At 29.0% G+C, this 25,226-nt stretch overlaps 3 protein-coding genes across 4 annotated transcripts in view; all 3 read right to left on the bottom strand.

The window, feature by feature from the left end:
* Nucleotides 1–5,757: 5,757 nt before the first annotated feature.
* On the bottom strand, nucleotides 5,758–8,650 carry LOC136091839 (uncharacterized). Its single transcript, XM_065819550.1, has 3 exons — nucleotides 8,432–8,650; nucleotides 7,561–7,792; nucleotides 5,758–7,319 (listed from the first exon to the last, which is right to left on the bottom strand). The coding sequence occupies exons 1-3, from the start codon at nucleotides 8,648–8,650 to the stop codon at nucleotides 5,992–5,994; spliced, it is 1,779 nt and encodes a 592-aa protein (XP_065675622.1). The 3' UTR covers nucleotides 5,758–5,991.
* A 3,046-nt stretch (nucleotides 8,651–11,696) lies between these two features.
* On the bottom strand, nucleotides 11,697–13,797 carry LOC136091840 (uncharacterized). Its single transcript, XM_065819551.1, has 4 exons — nucleotides 13,704–13,797; nucleotides 13,244–13,533; nucleotides 12,787–13,183; nucleotides 11,697–12,460 (listed from the first exon to the last, which is right to left on the bottom strand). Exons 1-4 carry the CDS (start codon nucleotides 13,795–13,797, stop codon nucleotides 11,697–11,699), a joined length of 1,545 nt encoding a protein of 514 aa, XP_065675623.1.
* Nucleotides 13,798–17,457: 3,660 nt separating this feature from the next.
* LOC100210459 (casein kinase II subunit alpha) overlaps nucleotides 17,458–25,226 on the bottom strand; it is a 31,507-nt gene continuing 23,738 nt past the window's right edge. For both annotated transcript variants that reach the window (XM_065820231.1, XM_065820230.1), the window contains 4 exons: nucleotides 22,235–22,335; nucleotides 22,003–22,108; nucleotides 20,888–20,930; nucleotides 17,458–17,727 (listed from right to left, as the gene is read on the bottom strand). In XM_065820231.1, the coding sequence (XP_065676303.1) occupies nucleotides 17,645–17,727; nucleotides 20,888–20,930; nucleotides 22,003–22,108; nucleotides 22,235–22,335 (333 nt within the window). In that variant the 3' untranslated portion in view covers nucleotides 17,458–17,644. The remainder of the gene's footprint in view (nucleotides 17,728–20,887; nucleotides 20,931–22,002; nucleotides 22,109–22,234; nucleotides 22,336–25,226) is intronic.

Here is a 25,226-nt window from a genome sequence, read left to right on the forward strand (position 1 = left end):
CAATCTGAATCCAATCAAGAACTTATGGAAAGATATTATAGTGGCTTTAGAAATAAATAAGCATCTAGCTTTAACAGGGCTGCCGAGAGCTTTCATGATGCCCGGGGCAAAGCATCTTATAGGCGCCCTTTTAAGCATGCATGATTTTAAAAAGAATTTAAATTAAAAGCATATGCAATCATGCATATGTATGATTGTATACGTTTTTTAAATAATTTATTTTTTAATGATGCATACAGATGGAAAAATAAGCTGTAAACCTTTTATTGAGTTTATAGACCCTTTAAATGTATATTGCTTGGGAAGTAAAAAGCGAAGACTTCTTTAAAAGGTTAATATCCATAATTTTTTTCCATAAAGTAGTTTCAAACGATTTTAAATACTTTATTAAGGATTTATCTTGATTTAGCATGTCAGCGGTAAGGTCAAGATCCTCTATTGTACGATTGAAGGCAGCAATAATTTCTTGTGGTCGTTTTGCATTTGGTTTAAGAGCGGCAATTCGAGCTGACCACTTGATATCTGAAAGCTTATGAAGAAAAATTTCTGTCAATTCATGAAAAATCTTCCACCTATTTGGACTACAGCTAAAGAATACGTAAAAAGTTTTGGTGTTACCGAAAAAAGTCTTAATCTCAGCTACGATCTGCATGTACTTCTGCATTTTTCTCCATGTTTTCAACTCAAAGAAAACGTTCTTTTACCTCCTAGCTTTTTGAGCCGAAATTGAAGTGCACAAAGCAAAGAATAAAAGTGATGTGTGACGCATACAGTGTCCCATCGGTAATGACCGTAAAGTATCCTACTTCTCTAACTTCCTTTAAAAGAGCACACTGCACCAATGATGCACACTCATGTATTATGTATGTAGAGCTTTACCCATCAAAATAATAACAGCAGTTTTAGTGTTTTAATCAGTTTTTTTAGAGCACAATATTTTTGTTTGGTGTGCATCTGTGTAATTGCAACTTCATTCTTTTTGCAGATACATCCAAGCTTTCAACACCCACTAAAATATTAATTTTTTTTTAATTATATATTTCGTCGTTAATAGTATTTACAATAACAATGTTCATGAATAAAAAACAATATATGACAGGGGCAAAAAGAAGACTATAGTTGCCTTATCACTAAGCCCCGTAATAAATATACCGTAAATTACAATGCTAATAAAAACCGTAAAAGTTACATATGCTATAAATTATTTTTTTTATTAACGCTTAAGTTTACTTTACTTGCTAAAAAGACCAACAATAAAGAAGAAAAAACAAACAAACAAACAAACAAAAAAAAAAAAAAGACAAAACAAAAAAAAAAAATAAACAGAAACAAGACTAGAGACAAGATTATTTATCATATTTATGTATTAGAATAGACAATCTTAGTAATAAACAATTATTAATACTAAATCATTAATAATAGTACTCTCATTTTAAACGCTTCAGAAGAAATTTAGTTCATTGTCGTTTAGTAAAAGATTTTGCTTAAGTTTAGTTTTAAATTGATTAAGCGAAGAAAGTGGTTTAAGATCATTATTTAAAAGTGTATTCCAGAGTTTAGGTCCTCGGTTTGTGATTGAGTATTTAGTGGCAGAAAAGTAGGTTTTGGATTGAGTATAGTTATTATTTGAAAATCTTGTGCTGTATATGTGGTTTATTTTTTTAAATAAAGAGTTGAATAAATATGGTGCCATTTTTTTATCAAGTTTAAACATAAATATAAGAACATGATAGAGATTTAAATTATAAACATTTAGAATATTAAGTTTACTAAAAAGTATTTTTGAATGAGAGAAGCGATTTTCATTTGTAATAATCCTAATGGCGTGTTTTTGTTTACATAGAAGTTTACTTAGCTTTGTAACATTGGTGCTGCACCAAGCAATGTTAGCATAGTTTAGGTAACAGTGTATAAATAAAAAGTATATGTATTTAAGACAAGATTGGTTTAAGACCTGTTTAGCTTTATACAGTATACCAATATTTTTAGAAACCTTATTCTCAACAACACTTATATGTTCTCTCCATGTAACATTTTCATCGAGTATTACGCCCAAAAACTTTGACGATATTTCCCTTTTTATTATATTTTTATCAATAGAAAGATTTGGAAGTTTAAGTGGAATATTTTCTTTTTTATGAACACGATGGAATAATGTGTATTTAGTTTTAGTAATGTTTAAAGATAATTTATTGGCTTTAAACCATTGGGTTAGGTTATCAAGTTTTTTGTTAACTGTTAAAAATAAAATATTAATGTCTTCATGAGAATAAAACAAATTCGTATCATCGGCGAATAAAGTTGTGTTTAAAATATTAGAAAATTTATATAAGTCATTGACATAAATTAGAAACAAAAGGGGCCCTAGAATTGATCCCTGGGGAACACCGCATGTAATAATCATATTGTCCGTTTTACCACCATCGTAAGAAATATATTGCTTCCAATTAGACAAGTAACTTTTAAACCAAGCCAAGTTAGAATTTTTGATGCCATAGAACTCGAGTTTGGGCAAAAGAATTAAATGATCGACAGTATCAAAGGCTTTACTTAGATCTATGAAAACACCTAAAGTATATTTTTTTTCATTGAAATCTTTAAATATATCGTGGACAAGATGTAAGATTGCGTGATCAGTAGAATGACCAGATTTAACACCAAATTGTTTATTGTCCAAAATATTATTTTGGATTAAGAAAGAATAGAGTCTATTATACATAATTCGTTCAAGAACTTTTGAAATACATGTAAGAACAGAGATCGGCCTATAATTAGTAACGTCACTAGGATCGCCTGATTTGAATATAGGGACCACCCTAGCAATTTTTACTTTTTCTGGAAAAACTCCCTCTTTTAAAGATAAGTTGAAGATACACAAAAGCGGGATTGTAATCAGTTTTATTGAATTTATAATGATGTTACCACTTATATTGTCGACGTCTATACTTTTTTTGGGCTTAATCGAAGAGACTGCGCATAGTAATTCTTCTTCAGTTAGATTGTCATTAGGCATAATATTAGTTTTATTAGAGACTAAGTATGCATCAAAGTTAATCTTAGAGGATTCAATTTTTGATGCTAAAGACGGACCAATATTAATAAAAAATTTATTAAGTGCTTCAGCCACTAATTCTTTTTCTATAACATAGTTGTCTTTGAATTTAAGAATTTTCGGAAAATTATTTCTCTCTGGATTATTTTTACCAATAACTTCGTTAATTATGCGCCAAGTACCTTGAGGATCATTTGAATGCTTTTTTAGTTGATCTGAATAGTAGTTTTTTTTTTATCTTTTTATAATTGACTCAAAGAGTCGTTTGTAGTTTTTATAATTGCTTTCATTACGTAGGGTTTTTTTTTTAAGAAAGTTATTATATAATCTTTGTTTTATTTTAGAAGATTTAAGGATACCCTTAGTTATCCAAGGATTTGATAACGTTTTTGATTTAACTAATTTTGTAATTTCAGGAAATGCTTTGTTATAATATTTATAATATTCTGATATAAATATATCGTAGGCTTTATCAGCGTTTAGATTCAATAACAAGTCATCCCATTTAACACTTGATAAAAGGTCATGAAAATGGTTAACTGAAGAGTCGTTTATTATTCTTGTTTTTATTTTTTTATTTTTTTGGCATTCACTTTTATTATATTTTTGAACAACGATGAATATGGGAAAATGATCAGAAATATCTGTTTTAAATATTCCTGTTTTTATCTTTATATTTATGAAGTCATTGGTGATAATTTGATCTATCGAAGTTTCACTTTTTTTGGTTATGCGTGTAGGTTTGTTGATGACAGGAATGTAGCTATTTTCAAAAATGACGTTAAAAAATTGTTTTTCAAATTAATTGTCTCGCTGAGACAAATAATTTGAAAATTCATATTAACTTTAAACAAAAATTGTTTTAATGAATCAAAATTTTTTTGTAGACTTCTAATATTAACATGAAGAATAGAGAATGAGTCGTTCTCCATTCCTTCAATTATATTTTTTGAATTTACGTTATAATATAATGGGTTAATATTTTTTATTAAATCGTTGTTAAAAAAATTAATACCCGGATCAGAATGTTTTTTTAAAAGTATTGATTTTTTAGTTAGTAATGAATTAAGTTCAAAGTTTTTTAAAGGAGGATCGTCAGCCATTTTAAATAAGAGTAATATTAAAATATAGAATATAGTTTTTAATAGCTGGGTTGCTTATTTTTAAATTCTTTAACAATAAGTTTGTCATAAATAATAATTGAATATTTACCATTCTTTCGGTGTAACTTCATTTCGTCCACTAATTTTTTTCTTATTTCATTTGTTTCGAAGGAGAAATCTTCATTGATGTACATTCCGGAACCTTTAAGCTTATTAGCAGCATGCAACGCTTTAACTTTGTCCTTATAATGAAGTAATTTAACGACTATTGTCCTTGATTTGTTACCATCCTTTTTACCAGTTCTATGAGCTCTTTCTATATTTATATTACTTAGAAAAAGATTGTTTTCAAATAAACTTATTACTTTTTTTTCAGTGTCGTCCCAATTTTCATTTTCGTTTTCGGTAATTCCATCAATTCGCAGATTGTTTTTCCTAAGCCTGTCCTCCAATTGCCTTAACTTTATATTTTCACCTCCACTAAGGCTATTTTTATTATTAATTTTTTTTTCCAGCTCCGTTACTTTTTTTTCTTGAATGTCCTGTGTGACCGTTAAACTTTCTTCTATATCTTTATTTACATTTTCCAAGATTTTCATTCGTTCACATAATATTTTAAATTCGGCTTTCCATTTTCCTTTTCTAACAAATCGCATTTTTCTTTTGAATTATTTGCTTCTTTTAATATAATGTCAATTCTGTCATTTGTTAACTTTAGGTTTCCAGATATAATTTTTAAAATGTCATTTTGTTGTTTTATAAACATTTCTTGAAAGATTTTACGAACCATATTTATTGATATAACTAATTCATCTGTTTCGATATTAGAGTCGTTATTTTTCTTAAAATCACTATTATTTTTCTTATCCATTGTAATAGATTATTATTAATAGATAAATATATATTATAATATATATATTGATAACTTACTTTTTGATGCAGATAATGAGAAATGTTTAAATTTAATACTAAAAACTTAAAAATACTAAGTAGTTTTTTCGTTTAAATTTTACGCTGCAAAACACGTCTGTTCATGAAGTCATTACGCTGCAAGAATTAATACTATTTTTAACACAAGCTTCTTTATGAGTTAACGAATTGATTGAAAACAAACTTTCCTTAAACATAGAAAAAAATAAATACGTTCTTTTTACAAAACCATTTAAGTGAGACACATTACCAGATGTTTTAGTTGACAAAACGAAATTTAAAAGAACATTTTTTGTGAAGTTTTTTGAAGCAATACTAAATAAGCATATTAGCCGTAAAGAAAATGCATAAAGTTATTAGAAAATAAAATATCTAAAAGCATTGGGACTAGGCATAAAACTAAGTATATTTTAAGTAAAATATGTCTAAAAAGTTTATACTTTGCATTTGTTCATAGCTGCATTAACTACATCAATGTTGCCTGGACAAGTACTAACCAATCAAAACTAGTTTTATTCTGTAAAAAAAAAAAAAATCTCACAAATGAAGAGCACAATGGAAAAAACAGCAGAGTCACATTTTTCACATTTTGAGAAAACCTAAATTAAAGGTTTGAAACCTTTTTATTACAAATTATGTGAGAAACTGTCAATTGTTTTAATTTTTAAGGGAAGGTCATCCATTTAAGCATCAAATTTTAACAAATAAATATTCTGAAAATCATGTTAGCTCATGGAAAATTTTGTTTTTTCAAAATGTGTTCAGATTGGACTCTGCTGTTTTTTCCGTTGATTAGGACTTTGCCTGTTTTTCTATTGTAACACATAAGAAATAACTATATAAAACCATTAAATTTTAAAATTTTTTTATTTTAAACAAATAAAAAAATAAAAAATGCATGAACATTCACTGGTCTTGACCCTCATCTTCAACTTTATCGTCATACGGCAGAGCATCATAGAATGCCTCATTGGTGGTAAATTTTTTGAGGACTTGGAGGTCTTTGTACTTTGCAGCTGATATAGCCAGTCTGTCTTCATACAAAGCTACTGGCACTGCTGTGCATACTGAAAAATTGTTTTTTCTCGTTGGAACAATGATGTTTGTTTTCAAGAAAATACCGTTCCATGAGTCTCTGTGACAAACGGTCCCTGGACCTTCATCCTTGTTAAAAACCATTTCCCGAATGGGGCGCGTGGGGAACGGGCAGCCTTTCTTATACAATGGCCTTAGAAAGCCGGAGAAGTTTTTGACCAGATCCTGTTTAACATCAGTCACGTTAAATGGTGTAGGATGTTTTCGTGCTTCACTAAATATTTTTATCCAGTCTTCTGGAACACTAGCACTAGACTTTGTATTTACTGGACCCATGTCCCTGTCACACTCCATATAAGAATGTACGCGCTCAGGGAATGTCACTATCACTGAGGTAAACCTTTTTCTATGGTGCACCATATAATCTAAAAACCGAATCAGGGTAAAGTTCTTATTCTGTCCTGAGCAGGAATCGCAGAATAGTTCAAGGTGAGTAACCTCTTCGCTGACCTTGGTTGTGATGTGGTCATACAGGAAAGAAGCCACCTCATCTGAACCTTTCCTAGCGACAGTCTCATCATAGCAGTAAAGAAAAACATCATCAGTTGATAGTTGGTGAATGTTAAATGATTGGTATGTGAGCTTTCTGTTGTAGTAAAAGTCATTGGTGGACTTGTTGGGTAGGTTGACATTTTTTTGGTAGTCAAACGTAAAGGCCTCAAGATGAGGTGTAATCTTGGCCCTTCGCTTAGCGTCTCTTTTTCTCCGGTAGAATGTGTCACCCTTTCGCTGGTGGAGATCTTTTTGAAATTTTAACTGCTTCAGGTCCCTTATGAGGACTTCATTTGTTGGGTCTAATTCAAGAGTCTTTGTAGCAATTTCTATTTTTGCCAAGAACTGGTCGCAGGCTGAGCAAGTGTCGGTTCTTGGGTACCCAAAGCCAATGTTAAAATCGTTGTTGAATATAAGCCTGTATGACTCATACACTAAACTGTCTCCTGGCCACTTCTCTTGATATAAATCAAACATCTTGGAGATGCTGAGTTCTTCTGGCAGGTACAGCCGTCTCGTCTTCTCTTGTGAGTAATAAGACTGCCGACCCCTAAACGAAGAGATGTGGTCTCTTATTCTCTGCCGCAGTTCATCAGATATTTTGTGATGACTGCCATGCTTTCCTCGTCCATCAACAGGAGGCAGGCCTGGGGTAGGTAAAAAAAATTAAAAAAAAATTAAAAAAAAGTTATAAAAATACATGTTCAGAGAATAACAGCACTCTTTATGAATTTCAACATTTCTTTTTAAATATTGAAAAATATTAATATATAGACAAGAAAGGATTATAGAAAAATGTGCATTTTTTTTACATTAACTATGATAAGAAAAAATAGCTTTTTTATTCCACAAACTGAAAAAAAAACTATTGCTAATAGTATAAATTACCTGTAGTAGCAAGACTTCTCTTGATAGTCTCAAGTCTCCCTTTCTTAATTCCAAAGATGGAGATGAAGGCTTGAAAGCAAACATAGGCAAATGAATCTGGGTCAACATCATCTGTACTCTTCAGGAATACTTTATAGTGATAGCTGTGACTGTTTGCACTTTTAGGCTCTTCCTTTCGAGGTCTTTTTCGGCTAATCTCCGCGACTGTGATCAGTGAAGCAAGATAGGAATCCTGTAAAAAGAAGCAATATATGATTATTAACGCAACCGGTCACACATCTTTGGAAACACAAGCATTTTTATAAAATTTAAAAATATATAAGCCTACCTACTTTGTTAGAATTAATAAATTTCACTGCTTTGTGCTAGGACCTACTCAGAAAGTTGAACATAATAGAATGATCGATTTTATCAAGAATTGTCTATAGATAGTTGAACATAATGGAATTATCGATTTTATAAAGAAGTTTTTTTTTATTAGATAGACGTCTAGGCTTGTTGGTATGCTGCGTTCAAATAGAACAATGAACTGTGATATTGGGTCCACCCCACTAAAAAACTAAGTTAAAAATGCCTATTAAACATACAATACCAGCCTTGGGTATCATAACACAGTAATACAACCAGATGTCTACCATGGTTATGATTCAGATGTACAGGTCTAGCTATTCTAGACCTAACTAAATTTGAATGAAAATGAGAATGAGAAACTCTTTGTCTTATTTAATCAACATGTTCATGGTGGAATAACAGGTGCATTAAAATTGTGAATCTAGGTCTAGAACTAAATCTAGAGCTAGTATTATAAATAAAAAAATAGTCTAGAACTATATTTAAAGAGTTTAATTTAAAACTTAAAAGAAGAACTCACCTGAGCATCCTTTGTTGGTAATGCATTGAATGACTCGAGGAGCAAGGCTCTATTCTCTTCTTTGACCGTTTGAAAGCATTTAAGTCTTATACATTTACAGTCAGGGCCAGTTACATGAGATGACAACCTCTGTTTCTTTGCTATGTCTTTCTTACTGCCATTTTTCTTTCTCTTTTTTGGCTTGTCTGTAACAATAGGTGTAGCATCGTAGTCAGCCATTTTGTTTTAGTATAGATTCTTTGTGTACTGGTTACTCAAATGAGCTTGTGTACTGGAACTCAAATGAGCTTAATAAAAACACCCTATTTTGATCCTTATGAATTTAAAATCAAAAAAGATTTAAATTTACTTTCTATATTACACTTAAACATAAGAAGCATGCGGCAAAATTTTGAAAAGTTTAAAGAATTTCTATCTATTATAAATTACACGTTCGACGTCATATCTCTGTCAGAGACTTGGCATGATTCAGAATGTCCTCTAGAGTTGAATTCTAATTATAGTTTGGCAAATTACAAACTAATTAGCCAACCACGAGGAAGCAATAAAAAAGGCGGAGGCATAGGTGTTTACGTGCTCAAAAAGTATTAATTTAAAATAAAAAAGCCATTAAGTGTAGCAAATAATAATTATGAAATAATTAAATATATGAAGATCACAATGGAAATCAAAACGGCAGAGTCACATATAACGTTATTATATGGACCCTGCCTTTTCTTTCCTTGTCACTGGTGGACACTGCTGTTTTTTCCATTGTATACCATATTTTCTTATTCCATTTTACCATAGACAATGTCGGTTTTTTTATTTGAAACTTGGCTTAAAAGAAGCATTTTTCAATGCTTTATTACCCAAGGGCCATAACTGAAAAATTATAAAAATGTGACTCTGCCGTTTTTTCCATTGTGGTCTTCAAATGTTAAACATTCTATCCAAAATTACTTCATTCCAAAAATTTTGTTGAGAAAATTCAAATTCTCTATATCTAAACGTAAAGCTCATTTTCCAATAATGATATTAAAAAAATTAACTCGATCCAACATTTTAAAATTGTCGTTAAACAACAGCTATTTGAACTCGTTTTTTGAAAAAAATTTGAAAAAGTTAGAAATTGTTTCTATTTGAAACAATTTCTAACTTTTAGAACTTTTACACATTTTGAAATTTTTTTATGTATACAATAATTGGAAATGTTTATGATTATATTAATAAAGATCAGATTAGCTTATTGTTTTTGGTTGTGATACATTTACTTGGCTACTTTATTTATATATTGGTAGTACAAAATATATGTAGTATAAATATTTTATAATTGATTATTATTTTATATTTTATTGATTATTTTATTTATATATTTATACTGATTGTAAAATATCAGTGAAACAACCTGGTAAAATGATTAGACCCTGGATTTCAGGCAAAATGATAAACTTGATCTAGCCAAATCTTTTACATTAATAATATTGTTAAAAAAAATTCTATTGACAATGACGAAGGACAAAAAAATAATAATAAAACTTGGATATAATTAAAATTGTTAAGGCAAACCAAATTTTAGGTACTGATGCCAAACATAAATTTGAAAAATCAGAAAACCGTGACCTCAGGGCCGTCCAGGCGGGGGTGTAGGCGATATCCCAGTCCCCAAAACTGTTATATATGCACTTGAGTTAGTAGATTTAGCATTTGAGTTGGCAAGTATTGAAGCATAGTTGGCAAATGTCGAATACCGAGGACTTTTTTTTTTTTTTTTAGTGTCTCTAGTTGGCAAAAAACATATATACACCCCCCTCCCCAATGAGAAACCTCTTTGGGACGGTCCTGCGTGACTCTCTCTATCGTTCTCTAAATAGTGTCTTTGATGTCAATTCCTAAAATTATATTTGTCAAGGTAATTTTAAATTTATATCAACTTATTTTATTGATTCCGCGCAGAAAAAAACTCGAAATTTTGAATGCTATCATTCCATATCTATTAGCGAAAGAGTGAAAGCTTAAAAAAATTTTCTCGGATGTAACAATCTGATTTTATTTCTTTACTATGGGAGTTAGTACTTTCGCATTTAGATTCTTTGCATAAAACCTTAAAATACAAGTTTAATTTAAGAAAGATCTTTTGACAACATTTCAGTTAAAATCACTGTGCTTTTCAATCTAAGTGCTTTCAACTAGAGCGGCTCATTGATATTTAAGTTCTAAATATAATTTCAATTTCCAATTTTACTTAGTTCTTGAAGCATTGATATAATTTCTAATTTTAATTTTACTTCTTTTGAATCAGTTCTGATTAAATTAATTTCAGTTCAGTTCTTATGATTTCAATCATTTTAATTCTTATTTCAGTTTCTAAATCAGTTCATATTTTACTTCTATCAAATTTCACAGCAATTAGTAGTCCTAACGACACATTTTTTTGAAAAAATTAAAGTGCAGTCTTGAAGTTTATGAATTTGGGTAACTTGTACTGAATTCATTAAAAAAAAAAAATCTTATGGCTCCTTCCAGGGCCTTAAAAAAAAAAAATTACCCCACCCCGGTGTAAGTTGGCGCAAACTATAATAAAGATTACAAACGTATTAGTGAGTAAAAATTTATAAAAGTTTTTTAATATTTCTATGAGCTAGAAGCAGTTAGTAGTTCAGATATGAAGCCAAAACAACACCCCACCTTTGTTCCTGGTAACAAAATCCCATAAAAATTTTTTTTTTGTAAAAAATAAATTAAAAAATTTTTGTAAAAATAAATTTTTTCAATATTGTTACAAATAATAATTTAAAAAAAAAATTGATTTTATAAAGATATTTTTGTTTTTCAGCTTCCCCTGTGAAAATTTTGCCAATAAACCCCAAAAGCTTTTCAATAAACTGCATAAAGATCCTGAAAAACGACAACTACTAAAAAAACCTGACTGATAATAGTAAATCAGTTGTGACTGGAATATTTATAGTAGTTTTATTCATAGGAACCAAGATGAAATGATCAATGAAAGTTCCCTAAGATTTCTGATACTTTTTGATAAAAGACTCTGCACATAAACGCAATTCGTCAACTTACCCCTGCTGACAACTAGCCCCGGTCTCCCCTATCATTATTTCAAGAAATAATGTAATACATAAGTTTCAAGAAAGAAATTTAAAAATTTTTTTAACTTAGTAATAAACATCTAAATAAGCATACAAATAGTCATAAAATATTCAATGATTCAATTGAGTTATAATAAGATTTTTTTTTTGAAATTGAAAGAAAATATCTGGTTGAATTATAATTACAAGTTTTTGTTCAGTTTCATAAAAACTCTCATCTCTAATGATTTTTTCATTCGATTGCGGCGACCAACAGTTAAAATTCCACAAAGTAAAAAAATCCTTTCTACAAACGCCTGTGATGCTGGGGCGGACAGTAAATCTTCAGCCAAAATTGCAATCTTGCTATACTTGCTTTTGTTTTGTTTCCAAAAGAGCAGGCCGTTACTTGGCAGCGCTTCATCACCGCTTATGTCAACCAAATACCTTGACAGCTGACTTGCAACAGTGATATTGTCTTGGTTATAAATCTTTCCTTCTTTTGTAAAGATTTTGTTTGACAAGAACTTAAAGCGCTTTATGGCAGCAAATTCACATTCAGATCCATTTGACTCAGCAGCAGCTTGTAATTCTTGTTCTACTCCACAAACTTTTATTATATACATCTTTGCTGCATGGAGCAAGGTGTCCATTTCCGGTGTGAGTATAAAGACAGCAACGGTTGGATCTAACAAACATGCAGCAGACGGAAGAGGAATAAACCTATCTGAGTCCGGCTGCAGAATTGATTGAAACCGTTGACGTAGATCTCCAAGAAGATTCGCTGTCAAAGACTTGTTGGTAGGATATTTTTGTAAATGGCATTCCAAATTGAGTATATATGGTAGAACCTGTGAAAGAGACTGGGCATCGGTCTGAAGTAGATCTGTTTGTACAGCAAATGGTTCCAAAAGTGAAGAAATGTTTTGAAGACGAACCCATTCACTTGCTTTGAATGTGTCGATTCCTAAATTTAAGTAAACTATCTGTAATTAAAGTTTACTAATAAAAATTGTAATAACTAATAATTGTCATTGATATACGTCTCTTTTTTCCATGCTGTTGTAATGTGATTTAAAAGGCAGGGTAAAGTCTTTCCGTGTTATTAGTAAACCTAATTTAAAGACTATATGCCCTGTCTTGTTTTTTAATGATAATGACTAATGAACTTACAATTTATTAACATTTTCGTTTTTTTAGTTTAAATAAGGTAAGACACAATTTTGTAGATTTAATAAAATTCCGAAAACAATTTATATACACTAATAACATAAATAATAAAATAATATGTACCAATTTCTGTAAGAACTACATTCACCGATGTCTTTATTTTCAACAGCCGGTCAATCATCTGATATGTACTGTTCCATCTTGAGGTGCAGTCAGTTATCACAGACTTCCCACACTTGTCAATAAGTTTCTCAATTGCCACACTCGATTTCCTAATTCTTGATACAACTTGTCTCGTTTCTAAAATGGTTGTACTATAATGTTCATAAACTGATTTTATGAGAAGCTGGAGTGTGTGAGCCATACAGGGCATTCGACGGTATGGAATATGATCTGGTAGGAATAAATCAGTTTGTTCTGACTGAGACTGGATCTCTTCCTCATCAGTTTCATGTTCAGACTCGTCAGATTCAAACTCATAAGATTCAGATTCGTCAGATTTCTTAGCTGCATGCACTTCCTGTTAGAGCCTGATGGCTTTAACCATATTAGACCCGTTGTCTGAAACAATCAACATAACTTGATTTTCTCTAATACCCCACTGGTCAAGACATTTCTTTAAACATTCGGCAAGCATCTCACCCGTGTGGGGATGTTGGAGTTCCATCAAATTTAGGAAAGCATGTCGTGTTTTATCAATGGTGGTGTCATAGAAACAAGCAGATACTCCAAGGAACGATGCTGTGAGACCCTTCTTCGTCCAACCATCAAGACAAATTGTTACTTTGCGTGTATGATTTATCAAGTCTTTCAGTTGTGCAGATTGTCGAAGAAAACGCTCGTTTATCCGCTTGTTCAGTGTTGCAGACCCTGCAATATAAAATTTGAATCAGTTAAAATTTAATGCACATCAGTTTGTGTAGTTAGTTACTATAGTGTTACACTAATGATACGATAATTACAGGTAAACATTTAAAAATTGTTTAGCATTGAATGAATCTAAAACAATAATTTAAAAATTTAGTTGTGTTAATTATTACCTGGCAATTTAAATTTTGGGTCAAGCGTTTTTATCATCTTTCGAAACGACGGCTGATCTAGCAATACCATTGGATAGCTGGTATTAATAATCATTTCAATCACGCTATCCTGACGCACTTAATATTCACTTGATTCCGTTGGCCACGTGGTGATTCGGTGTTCAAAGCTCTCTCTTGTTGTCTGGGTTTTTGTCTTTCCTCTATTTTGGGAAGATGTAGAATTGATTTCATCAATTTTACGTTTCAAAAACATTTTTTCTGCATTTCGTTTTTTCTTTTCATTCGTGTAACATTTGTGTGTCTCTTTATGTATTCTCTGAATGTGCGCTACTAAGTTACTGGAATTTTTTCCGGCAAGAAATGCGCCACACGCGCCCTCATTATTTATGTCCTGTACTAGACACTTGGATTTATCAGTTTTTTGATCGTAAACGAAGAATTTCCATACAGGACTGTCACGCTTCCTACCAGCCAACAACCTTGATAAACTCATTATTTTGTTATTGATTGATTTGCAACTCTTAAGAATCTATAGATTTTTATTTTATTTTACAACAAAAGATTGGACGCATTGAATTTATACTTAACGTAATGACAAGCACGTGACCAGTTTTGTGGTCCATTAATACATTCTATAATCATTTCAAATATCATCAATATGGTCAAACATGTGCGCCAATTTCAAACCAAGTATGTAAAATTTTTAAACTAATTGTCAAAAAAAAACTAATTATTGTATCAAAACTTTTTTAATATTCAATAATTTTCTTTCGTTAATAATTCTTAATTCTATTCCTATTTTCGTTTTTTGATGCTTATATTCAATTCTATTGAAGTTTTCGTTCTTCAGATATATCTTATTTCTATTCCTATTTTCGTTTTTTGATGCTTATATTTCAATTCTATTTCAGTTTTCGTTCTTCAGATAAAATTTTAAGTTTTTATTCACATTAACGAAATCAATTATTTTTACTTCAAATTTTACTTCACGTTAATGAAAATATCACTGGAGCGGTTACAGCTTGTTTAAATTCGAATAGCATAATGGAAATCCCCTCCTAAAGTAAAGACTCTTTTTTCAAGCTAAATATCTGAAGCCTACGCACGTGTTTTTTTCAACTGTTTGAAAAAACAATAAGTAGATTTAAAAACGAATTTTCAAACCAAATGCTATTATATGTTATTAAAATACAAATTTTGCAATCGATTTTTTCTGATATTACTGTTTTATTTTATTAAAATTCGGCTGTATGTGTGTGTAAGAAAAAAACAAAAAAATCAGGTAGATGATGATGACAGACATTCCGTTTACGAAGTCAATGCCTTATCCAAATATGCTAATCGCGCGTATATGTATGCAATCAATCAATATACTTTTTTATAAAATTTTTGTTTTTTTTCCATATAAAAAATAAACTTGATCAAAATTAACTAAATTAATTGACTTATTACAAAACTAATTATTGAATATTGTATTGTTATCAAGCAAGAGTATGTATGCAAAATGCGAAGAAAATCTATCATAAGGAAGTGACTCAAAAATTGATTGCAAGATTTGATGCTCACAGACAAACAAACAGACAAACAAACAGACTGAGATGACGAGTTAATAAAAGCATTGGAAAAAATTCTAAACTTCTTATTATAAAATTACAGATAATAATTAATTATCTAAAATATAATAAATTAATAAATAGAAATACTAAACAAATTATTAAAAAAAATGCTGGAAGAGCAAAAAAATACTATATTAAAGGAAACCGAGAGACTTCTCAAAGAATGAGCTTCGCAAAAATAACAAGCGCTAATATGAAGATTTTTACTGAAAGTTTGGATAAATTAGAACTCGATCTATCTATGAAGATTTTTACTGAAAGTTTGGATAAATTAGAACTCGATCTATCTACAAACAAAACAAAAACTTCTAATATCGAAAAAGACTTTAAATGGAATAAAAGAGAGTCTAAACTTCCAAGAAGAGTTAACTAAACAAAAGATTGCAGAAATAAATAAACGGACTGAAAGTGAAGTTAAACATCTTATGAACAGGAACGTTTTGAATCTATAAAAGAAACAAATATCATTAAAAACATAAGTGAGAAACTGATAGATCTCGAAAATCGGTCACGAAGGAACAACCTGAGAATTGAAGGTGTAAATGAATTACCTGGAGAAACCTGGAATGACTATGTATGTATGTATGTGCATATGCGTATATGTATGTTTGTGAGTTCATGTGTAAAAATGTATGTATATGTATAAATATGTATATGCGTATGCATGTGTATGAGTGTATATATGTGTGTGTATATATCTGTGTGTATGTATGTATTTATGTATGTGTGCTTCTATGTATTTGAGTCTATATGTGCAGATGATATGTGTGCATGCGCTGGTAGTCTATGTATATTCATCAGCAGCTTGCTTTTCGAAAGTCGCGCATTGAACCTAAGTCGTTACAAAAGTACAGACGAAAATAATTATTTACGAGACACCAAGTATACTCTAAAGTATGAATAATTCTAACTTTAGCTATTTACCGCATAATGGTTTTCCTAAAATGAACTAAATGTTATAAAAGAGTTATAAAAATCGTATATTATATAAAATATTAAAATGTGTTATTTTCAAAAATTGGATTATGATATCTTAAATAACCAAGCTCACAATGAAAAAGTAAAATAAAAATCTGTTTGGAAAAGTTATTTGATTGATTGCTACAAACAACGTAAACATCGTGAACCTTCTAAACCAAGAAAAAATAACTCAAAGTTTAACGAAGGATTACTGAGAAAACTGGTTGATATAAAACAAAAGAGAGAAAATAAAAATCAAGAAAACATTAAAGTCCTATTTTAAACCAGCAAAATCATTTCAGTCAGATTGAGCTGTTTCTCGGTGACAAGACATTATGGTCTTCTGCGAGTTTTCAGTTTCTTTATTCTGCTATCTTTCTTTATTTTCTAACGATATCTTTATTTGTACATAATTCAAATTAGATAACTTTTTGTTTTACTTAGACTTGTATAAGGTTATAATAAAGAGAAAAAAAAAATTAAACAGATAAATCAAAAGTTTGAGTTATTTTTCTGTAATGAGTTTGACGCTATTATAATCTAGGTAACATAATTTTTTACACAAATCAGTTTTCAAGCATAATTATTATCGGCCATCAGGAAGACTTTGTTGTCAAAGAGTCATCAATGATGGAGGAATTATTCAATGTCTTTCTTTTTTCCTGGTTATTAAGGTGCTCATGAAAATCTAGCAGCTTACTAGGCCGCGATAAGATCTGTAAGACCATCCCTTACTTGTAATATGGATGAAAGAAAGATTTACAGTTAAGTACTATGAGGAGACCGAAATTGTCTCGTGTCAAGGATTATAAAGCGTGATAGACACAACAAAGAAGAGGAAAATTATTTGGAAATGCACATTACAAGAATTTACAAATACAAATGTATAATTAGAAGATATACTTTTGTTGTAGACATTTTGATAAACAATGAACAAAATTTTCAGAAATGGTTTGAACTAACAGTCTTTATCCATATTGACAAATTTTAAATTTCTGTAGAGATAAAACAATGAGTTTTTCGTGTAAAATTTGCCAATAAATTATTACGAACTTCACTCGTAATAATTTATTGGCATGGTTAGCCCAAACGGTGCTTTTTAAACTTTAAATAATTTCTTTACGGTTTAAAAGAAAGATAAAGCAATGAAGCAGGTTTACTTTACAAAAAAAACAAACTAAAAAAACTATATATTTATGACGTCAGAATTATTAAAAGCGCCGACAAATATATCGATACGTAGCTATGACACAAAAAAATCATCAGCAAGTAGATGGAATGAACAGCTATGCAACTTTCTTCAGATATTTGATTAACATTACTTTGATATTAATAAAAAAAGACACTTTCATATCGTATCATATTTTAGTTCGTAATCGTAGATGGTATTTGAGCTGACTGAAAAGATTCACCTCCTAATTTAATTGGCTCCTGACGAACTATAGGATCTAAATAAGAATTAATATTAAATTTACAAAACATATATAGCAAAATTAAAGCAGTTAATAAACTTCAATAAGTATATGAAACATTTTCTTCAAATAAATTTATTTCAACAAATATACTATTAACTTAAATTTTATATTTTTTTAGGCCTTTTAATAATCAGTAGAACTACTTTTTTTTATGTAAAAATGTGTGTAAAAAAGATGTGTGTAAAAAAGCTGTGTAAAAAAGATGTTAAAAAACTTTCATTGTGTTTCATACTTTCTGAGTTTTTCAAGCGAGTGTTACTTCCAATTACCTTAGGTAATAAAAGTTATTGTAACTTCCGATGTTTGCTTTGAGCTCAGGAGAATATTTTATTTATATATTCTGCACCTCACGATATACGAAATTAGTTCGGGAGGGGGACATTCTGAACATAAAATATTGTTTAGTATTATATATAAATATTTAACATAATAGAAGTAGTTGATATATTGATATAAAAAATAAATGCATACATACAGTATCGGACAAAACGAGTGCAACCAAATAATGCTAATTTAGTTTCTTTATATAAAAGTGCTGCATTTTTCCAATTTAGAGAAATAACTATGTAACTGTTTAGAGAGAAAGTTCTTCAAGTTCTATTCATCACAAAGTTCATTATTTGTACACGAAAATTAATAAATTAATCAAAAGTATTAAAAAAAGTTGATTTCCTTCTGGACAAAACAAGTGCAACTCGACAAAATGTTGACCAAGCTGTATTTCGCTATCAATATTTCGTGGCGAATCCTTTGTTGTCGATCACAGCCTTGCATCTTCGAGGCATAGATTCGATCAGCTGATCAATGAAACTTTGTGAAATCGCTGCCCAGGCCTTTTGGATTTGTTCAAACAGTCGATCCTTATTACGAACACCTTCACGATTAATTCTGCGGTTGACGATCTCCCACAGGTTCTCGATAGGGTTGAGATCCGGAGATTGAGGCGGCCAATCCATCACCGATTAGTAGTTGTCTTGAAACCACTGCTTGACTACTTTTGCAGTGTGTTTCGGATCGTTGTCTTGCTGAAAAACCCATTTTATTGGCATATTCCATTCAGCATGAGGTAACATAACATCTTTCAGGATATTTTTATACATGAAACGGTCAATTATTCCATCGTTTCGATGTATTGGACCTAGACCGTTAGCAGAAGAACACCCCCAGATCATAACATTGCCTCCACCATGCTTTACGGTCTTATGGCAGTAACGTAAATCGAGGCGTTTTTCGGCCGGTCGACGTACACGGCAAATGCCATCGCTCCCAATGATGTTGAACTTCGATTCATCACTGAACAGGACAGTTCGCCATTTCTGCACATTCCAGTCAATATGAGATGTAGCAAACAGGAGTCTTTTCTTCTGGTTTTTTAGTGAAATCAGCGGTTTCTTTGCAGGGCGTCGAGAAAACAATCCGGCTTCAACAGCACGTTGTCTGATTGTTCGGTCCGATACAGGCAGCTCTAATTGCTTTTGCATCTTGACTGATGATATCCAGGGATCCTTCTTGACATTACATTTACCTTGTGATGATAAAATAATGCTCTGTGGAACGCAAAGTCTTGGTTGGATGTGGACAGTATTGATGTAATGAAACACTTGTTGTATTTCACTTCTTGTATTGATGTTCTTCGATAAAACACTTCGATAAAACTCACTTCGATAAACTGTCTTGATAATACTGACTGATTGACTTCCATATACTGACTGAATTACATGTCGATTTACATGTCTCTTATATAGTAAAATGAACCTGTGTGAACCTGTTCTGGAAGATTCTAGATACTTCTTTTCGATGCTTCTGGAAGCTTCTGAATGTTTCTGGATATTTCTGGATGCTATTGGATGCTTCCAGATGCTTCTTCTGGAAACTTCTGGAAGCTTCTGCATGCTTCTGGAAACTTCTGAATACTTCCTTTAATTATCAAAAAACTTCCGTGATGTTGACACGGACCAGACTTAAGAAAATGAAAGAAAACAAAAAAGTTGCACTTGTTTTGTCCGCTGCAAAATGGCACTTGTCAACGAAATTCTGCCTGTGTGCTATCACCTGTCAGCTGATTGCTTATGTCATGGCATGCTATGACTCCAGACTCCTGAACTGTTTGCTGTGGTAGTATAGTTCGTTTCGTTTTTATGACATGTAAAATTAGGAACACTTTTTTGCATTATTCGATGTTGGTTGCAAATGTTTTGTCCAATACTGTATAATCAGTATAAAATATATACGTATAATCAGTGCCTGATTACCTTATCATATAATGATATGTGCAAAATTATATTAATAATAATAATATATAATAATAAGCAAAATATTAAAATAATAAGTACTTATGTCTCGGCCATAAAAGCGAACTAAAAAACAAGAAATCACAATCATTTTACAGATTTCGAAAAAAAAAGTTGAAATTTTATATTGTGTTCCAATTGTATCTGTTGGTTGCTATTGTCATTTATTTGTTTTAATTTTAAGTTTTTTTGTTGTTGTTGCAAATAAACATTTTAAAAAATAAATTAAACTCTCACTGTTGCAAGTTATATGACTTTTCCCCTTCCATTAGATTTTGTAAACATTTTTATTTATGCAAGAAATAACTTGCATTTAAATAATTAAATAATTTTTTTTTGGTTAATTGGATTTTAGCAGAAATAATTTTCTCAGTAACAGTGTTGTTGCTTAAATGCAATTACTAGCTGGATATTAAAAAAATGTCTTAAATCTTTTATTTGAAGATTATCAAAAGGTTTCAGTGATACAATGTTGAAAGTTAAAAAAGTTAAAAAAAAAATTAAAGAAAAAATTTATTTAAATTAGTTTTAGCTAGTTCTTGGAGTTTTGCAATGTGAAATATTTCTTCTTTACTATCAGGATATTCATAAAATTTGAACCATGTTTTTAGATCTGTTAAGCATCGTTTTTTTTAATTAAAACATATAAAAACAAGCAATGATAAAAGATAAGAAATGTTCTTTGTTGATAATGTAGTTTAAGTTGTCATGACTCATGATTGTTGTATTGTGTTGTATTTAAATTAATAGATTTTCAATAGCAATACTGATGTTTTTGATATTTGATATATACATATAATAAAAATAATAATAATAACAATAAAACTATAAAAAAAACTCACAAAAATAAGGATGTTCCATAGCTTCACGAGCTGTCAGTCTTTCCTAAAACAAAGTATTAAAAAATGCATAATTTAAAAAAAACAATTTTCAAAATTTTAATTTTTAGGCCTTTATATTTGCTTTAAGATACTGCATGAATGAAATATTTCAAAACGAAACAAGTGAACAATAAACTAAAAATTGATAAATTAAATGGTTTTAACTTATAATCTAAAAAAACCAAATCAAACTTAAAATGAAGTAAAAATCAAAGTAAAATAAATTTATATATATATATATTCACACACACACACACACACACACACACACACACACACACACACACACACACACACACACACACACACACACACACACACACACACACACACACACACACACACACACAAACACACACACACACACACAAATTTAATTTACTTTGATGCCTTAAGCTTGAGTCTTCTGCAGCTGAAAATTCAGCTGCTGTAAGTGAGTAAAAGTATAAGTGAGCTTTTGAGGCTGAAAATTAATGTGCAAATATTCGCATGTAAAGTAATGAATTTTATGAGGAGTTTTGATTTTTTTATATCAGTTGATGCATGTACGAATTATTTATTATTATTAAACTTTGAAAATTAAAATTTATAAATAAATATAATTATCAATAAACAACAATAATAGATAAAACAAATAAAACTACATCAAAATAAAACAGTATTTTAAAAAGATATTCTTTTTACACCAACCTAACTCTCTTCAACTGGTATTTTGAATATTTCAACTGGTAAACAATATAAAATCTAGAGTGTTATGCCAGTGTAGAGTTTACGAGGGTAAATTAAAATTAAAAATAAAGCATTTGCACATTAACTTTTAGCCACAGAAGCAATCACTTAAAGAGGCTGAATTTTCAGCCACAAACTTAATCATACCCTAAAAATACATGTTAACATATATTATATAAAATTTCCCATACTTACTATATTATACTATATGTTTTTAATATATAAAATTTCACATAGAGATCATATTAATCACAAAATTTAAATGCAAAAATATAACTGAAGTGTGATAAAGAGATGCATCAAAAATAACTGTTCAACGACATCTGTTAACAAATTATTGGACTTACATTGTGATCATAGCGCAGAAGTTTGTCTAATAAATCAAACGATTCAGTGCTCAGTAAGTGACTATTTTCATGTGTAACAAAACGATCCCATCGTTTCTTTGAATGCCTAAATATATTTAGAGTATAAAAATTAACAAAAACAAAAGTAAAAATATTTGATAACTATTAAGTTTATTATGGTTACAATAAAAATATAAAAAAATAAGTTTAGAAAATAAAAGAAATTTTTTACCTTCCCAATATATCATTAAATCGCTGATCTAATTCAATTTCATATTTAGCAAGATATTCAAATAAATCATCAGTCCCTAGTACTTTAGCAATTCGAACCAACTTGAATAAAAAAAAAGTGTTAAAAAAAAAACTTTTTAAACAACTTCATAGCTTAGGCTTAAAAACTCCAAGAAAGATAACTTTTTAATACCCCTATTAACCCATATTTAACATATATAAAAGAAACTGAACAACTACATTATAACTCTTGCTTCTGGTAGAACTTGTTGGCTAAAATTTTACATTTACAAAACCTTAAATATAAAAAATATTTTTACACTTAACTTAATACAAGTTGAAAATTTCATAAACAATATTAAAGATAACAATATTCATAAAAAAAGATAAGATATTTAAAAAATTTTTTTAAACAATGTTAATGTATTCATAAAAAAAAGATGGCATTTTAAAAAGCTTCATAAAAAATGTTAGCGATAACCTTCAATATTTTTTAGAAATCTATAATAAACCTCCTACCAAATTTAGAGGATTTTTAAATTCAATAATAAAATTTACAAATTATACTAATATATTTTTTATAGATAACCACAAACCAAGGATCTAAATAAAATATATACACCTAAAAATCAGATTTTTAAAACTATATACATTAATACATATAATAATAATAATAATAATAATAATAATAATAATAATTATTATTATTATTATTATTATTATTATTATATATATATATATATATATATATATATATATATATATATATATATATATATATATATATATATATATATATATATCACATATACATTTAAAAAACTTTATTTAATAAATAAGAGTTAAAGAAAGAGGCTGTGGTTAAAGTTTAAAAGATTTTATTAGGTCTTTTAAAAATGGTGAATAAAAAAACAGATAAAGTCAAACGCTTAAGCTATAGATGCCAGTAAAAACTAAACTATTTTTAAGTATAGAGGTAGTAGCCATATTATTAGTATTATCAAAATGTTTGAAAGTAAAACAGATAGTCAAGATAAAAATCTTGTGTGTGGTTTATTTGTAGTGAAGTCTTATTTACTGCATTAAAAAACAGGCATAAATCACGAGTAAAGAACAAGTGGGAATTATCTGATGGGATAAACTATTGTTGCAGAGCCGCCATGATTCTGACAAGTTTTTTACCTACTATTACACATATTACATTTTAAACATAAACATTAATGTTTTTTCCTTTTTTTAATTTGTAATTAATGTTTTGTGCTTTATTAACTTTGGTTTTTCTATTTGTCTTTGTTTTAAACATTAACTAAATAATACTTTAATAATAGTTTAGTTATACTATTACTTATAAAGTAATAGTAATTCAGGATTTGGAAATATAAGCATCTAATGCTACAAAGTAAAATATATATATATACACCTATGCTACAAATTTTTGTGGTTTTTAAAAAAAAAAAAAATTAAATTTAATTAGTTTCTTTATTTAAATTAATGCGTTTTGTTATAAGTTAACCTTAATTTTGTCAGTTTAAAAACCATAGACAAGCTATGAACTGTTTTTGACTTCAAACTGTATATTTAATGCCTTTACAATAGGTGTGTGTGTGTGTGTATATATATATATATATATATATATATATATATATATATATATATATATATATATATATCAGGTCTTGTGTTTAAATAAAAAATGGCTTCGCTCTTTAGCTCTTCGTGATTTTAACGCCATAAGTCTATTAGCTCTTTAGCTCTTCGTGATTTTAACGCCATAAATCTATCTTTACTATTTTACTTATTTAAGGACAACTTTTTTAAACTACCTCAATAAAATAAATTATCATAAAACAAACTTAATTTACAAATTAAGAAAAACAATTTCAATTTCAATTTATTTTTGTTTTTTAACATTAAATAATTAAATTTAATATTACATTTTTTATTATCATTTAACACAAAATAATTTTTTTCTTTTCTTGACATTTGTATAAATGAATTAAAATATCTCAATATTTCTTTTCATTGTTTCTTAAAACTGCAATTTTACAAATAATCATTTTTTACTTTTAAAAATTTATTAACAAACAAAAAATATTACTTGTTGCAAACAAAAAAACTTAAGTTAATTACTTTACCAGCGCTTTTTTTTGTGACAAACAATGGCTTAAGTTTAATATGTATATATATATATATATATATATATATATATATATATATATATATATATATATATATATATATATATATATATATATATATATATATGTATATATATATATTTGACATTTATGTATACTGTTTATGGTAAAAAATGGCTCTTAACAGCTCTTTACGCTTAAAGTTGACAAAATCAAGTATACATTATCTAAAAATCATTAAAATAATTAAGTTAACTTATTAAATTTTATTGCTTTATAAAAAACAAAAAAATGTAACTTAATAGACAAAAATGTTTTTTTCAATTCAGAATGTTTTAATTTTTATTATTTTACTTATTTTATTATTTAACTTTATATATTTTTTTAAATCAGTCGATAAAACAAATTATTGTTTTATCTAGGGATTAGTGTAGCCGAGTCTACATATATTGACCGATTTAGATAGACATAAAAAGCTACATCAACCGAAGGTTTTGGTTTGGACAGGCAATCTATCATTTAAAAAAAAAAATATTTTTTGACGTTTTTAAAATTTTTCTGTCTTCTATATTATCATTTTTTTAAAATCATGTTTAAATTAAAGATGACCAAGCAATACACAGTGGGAGGATTACATAAAAGAAGGGTGGCAAAAATTATTTTCTCAATACCTGCACAAAAAACAAAAGCTATTATTTTCAAGAATTATTGTTTTAAAAAATTCATATAGTAAAGTATGTTCAAAATTTTACATAATTTTGATCTTTAGTATATTCTAAGTTTCAGAGAAATTTAACTTTGTAGCATAGGCGCTTATAAGATGTTTTTCACAGAGGAGTAGGAGGTTTGGTTCCA

This window comes from Hydra vulgaris, chromosome 15, assembly GCF_038396675.1.
Source record: "Hydra vulgaris chromosome 15, alternate assembly HydraT2T_AEP".
Classification (NCBI taxonomy): Eukaryota; Metazoa; Cnidaria; class Hydrozoa; order Anthoathecata; family Hydridae; genus Hydra; species Hydra vulgaris.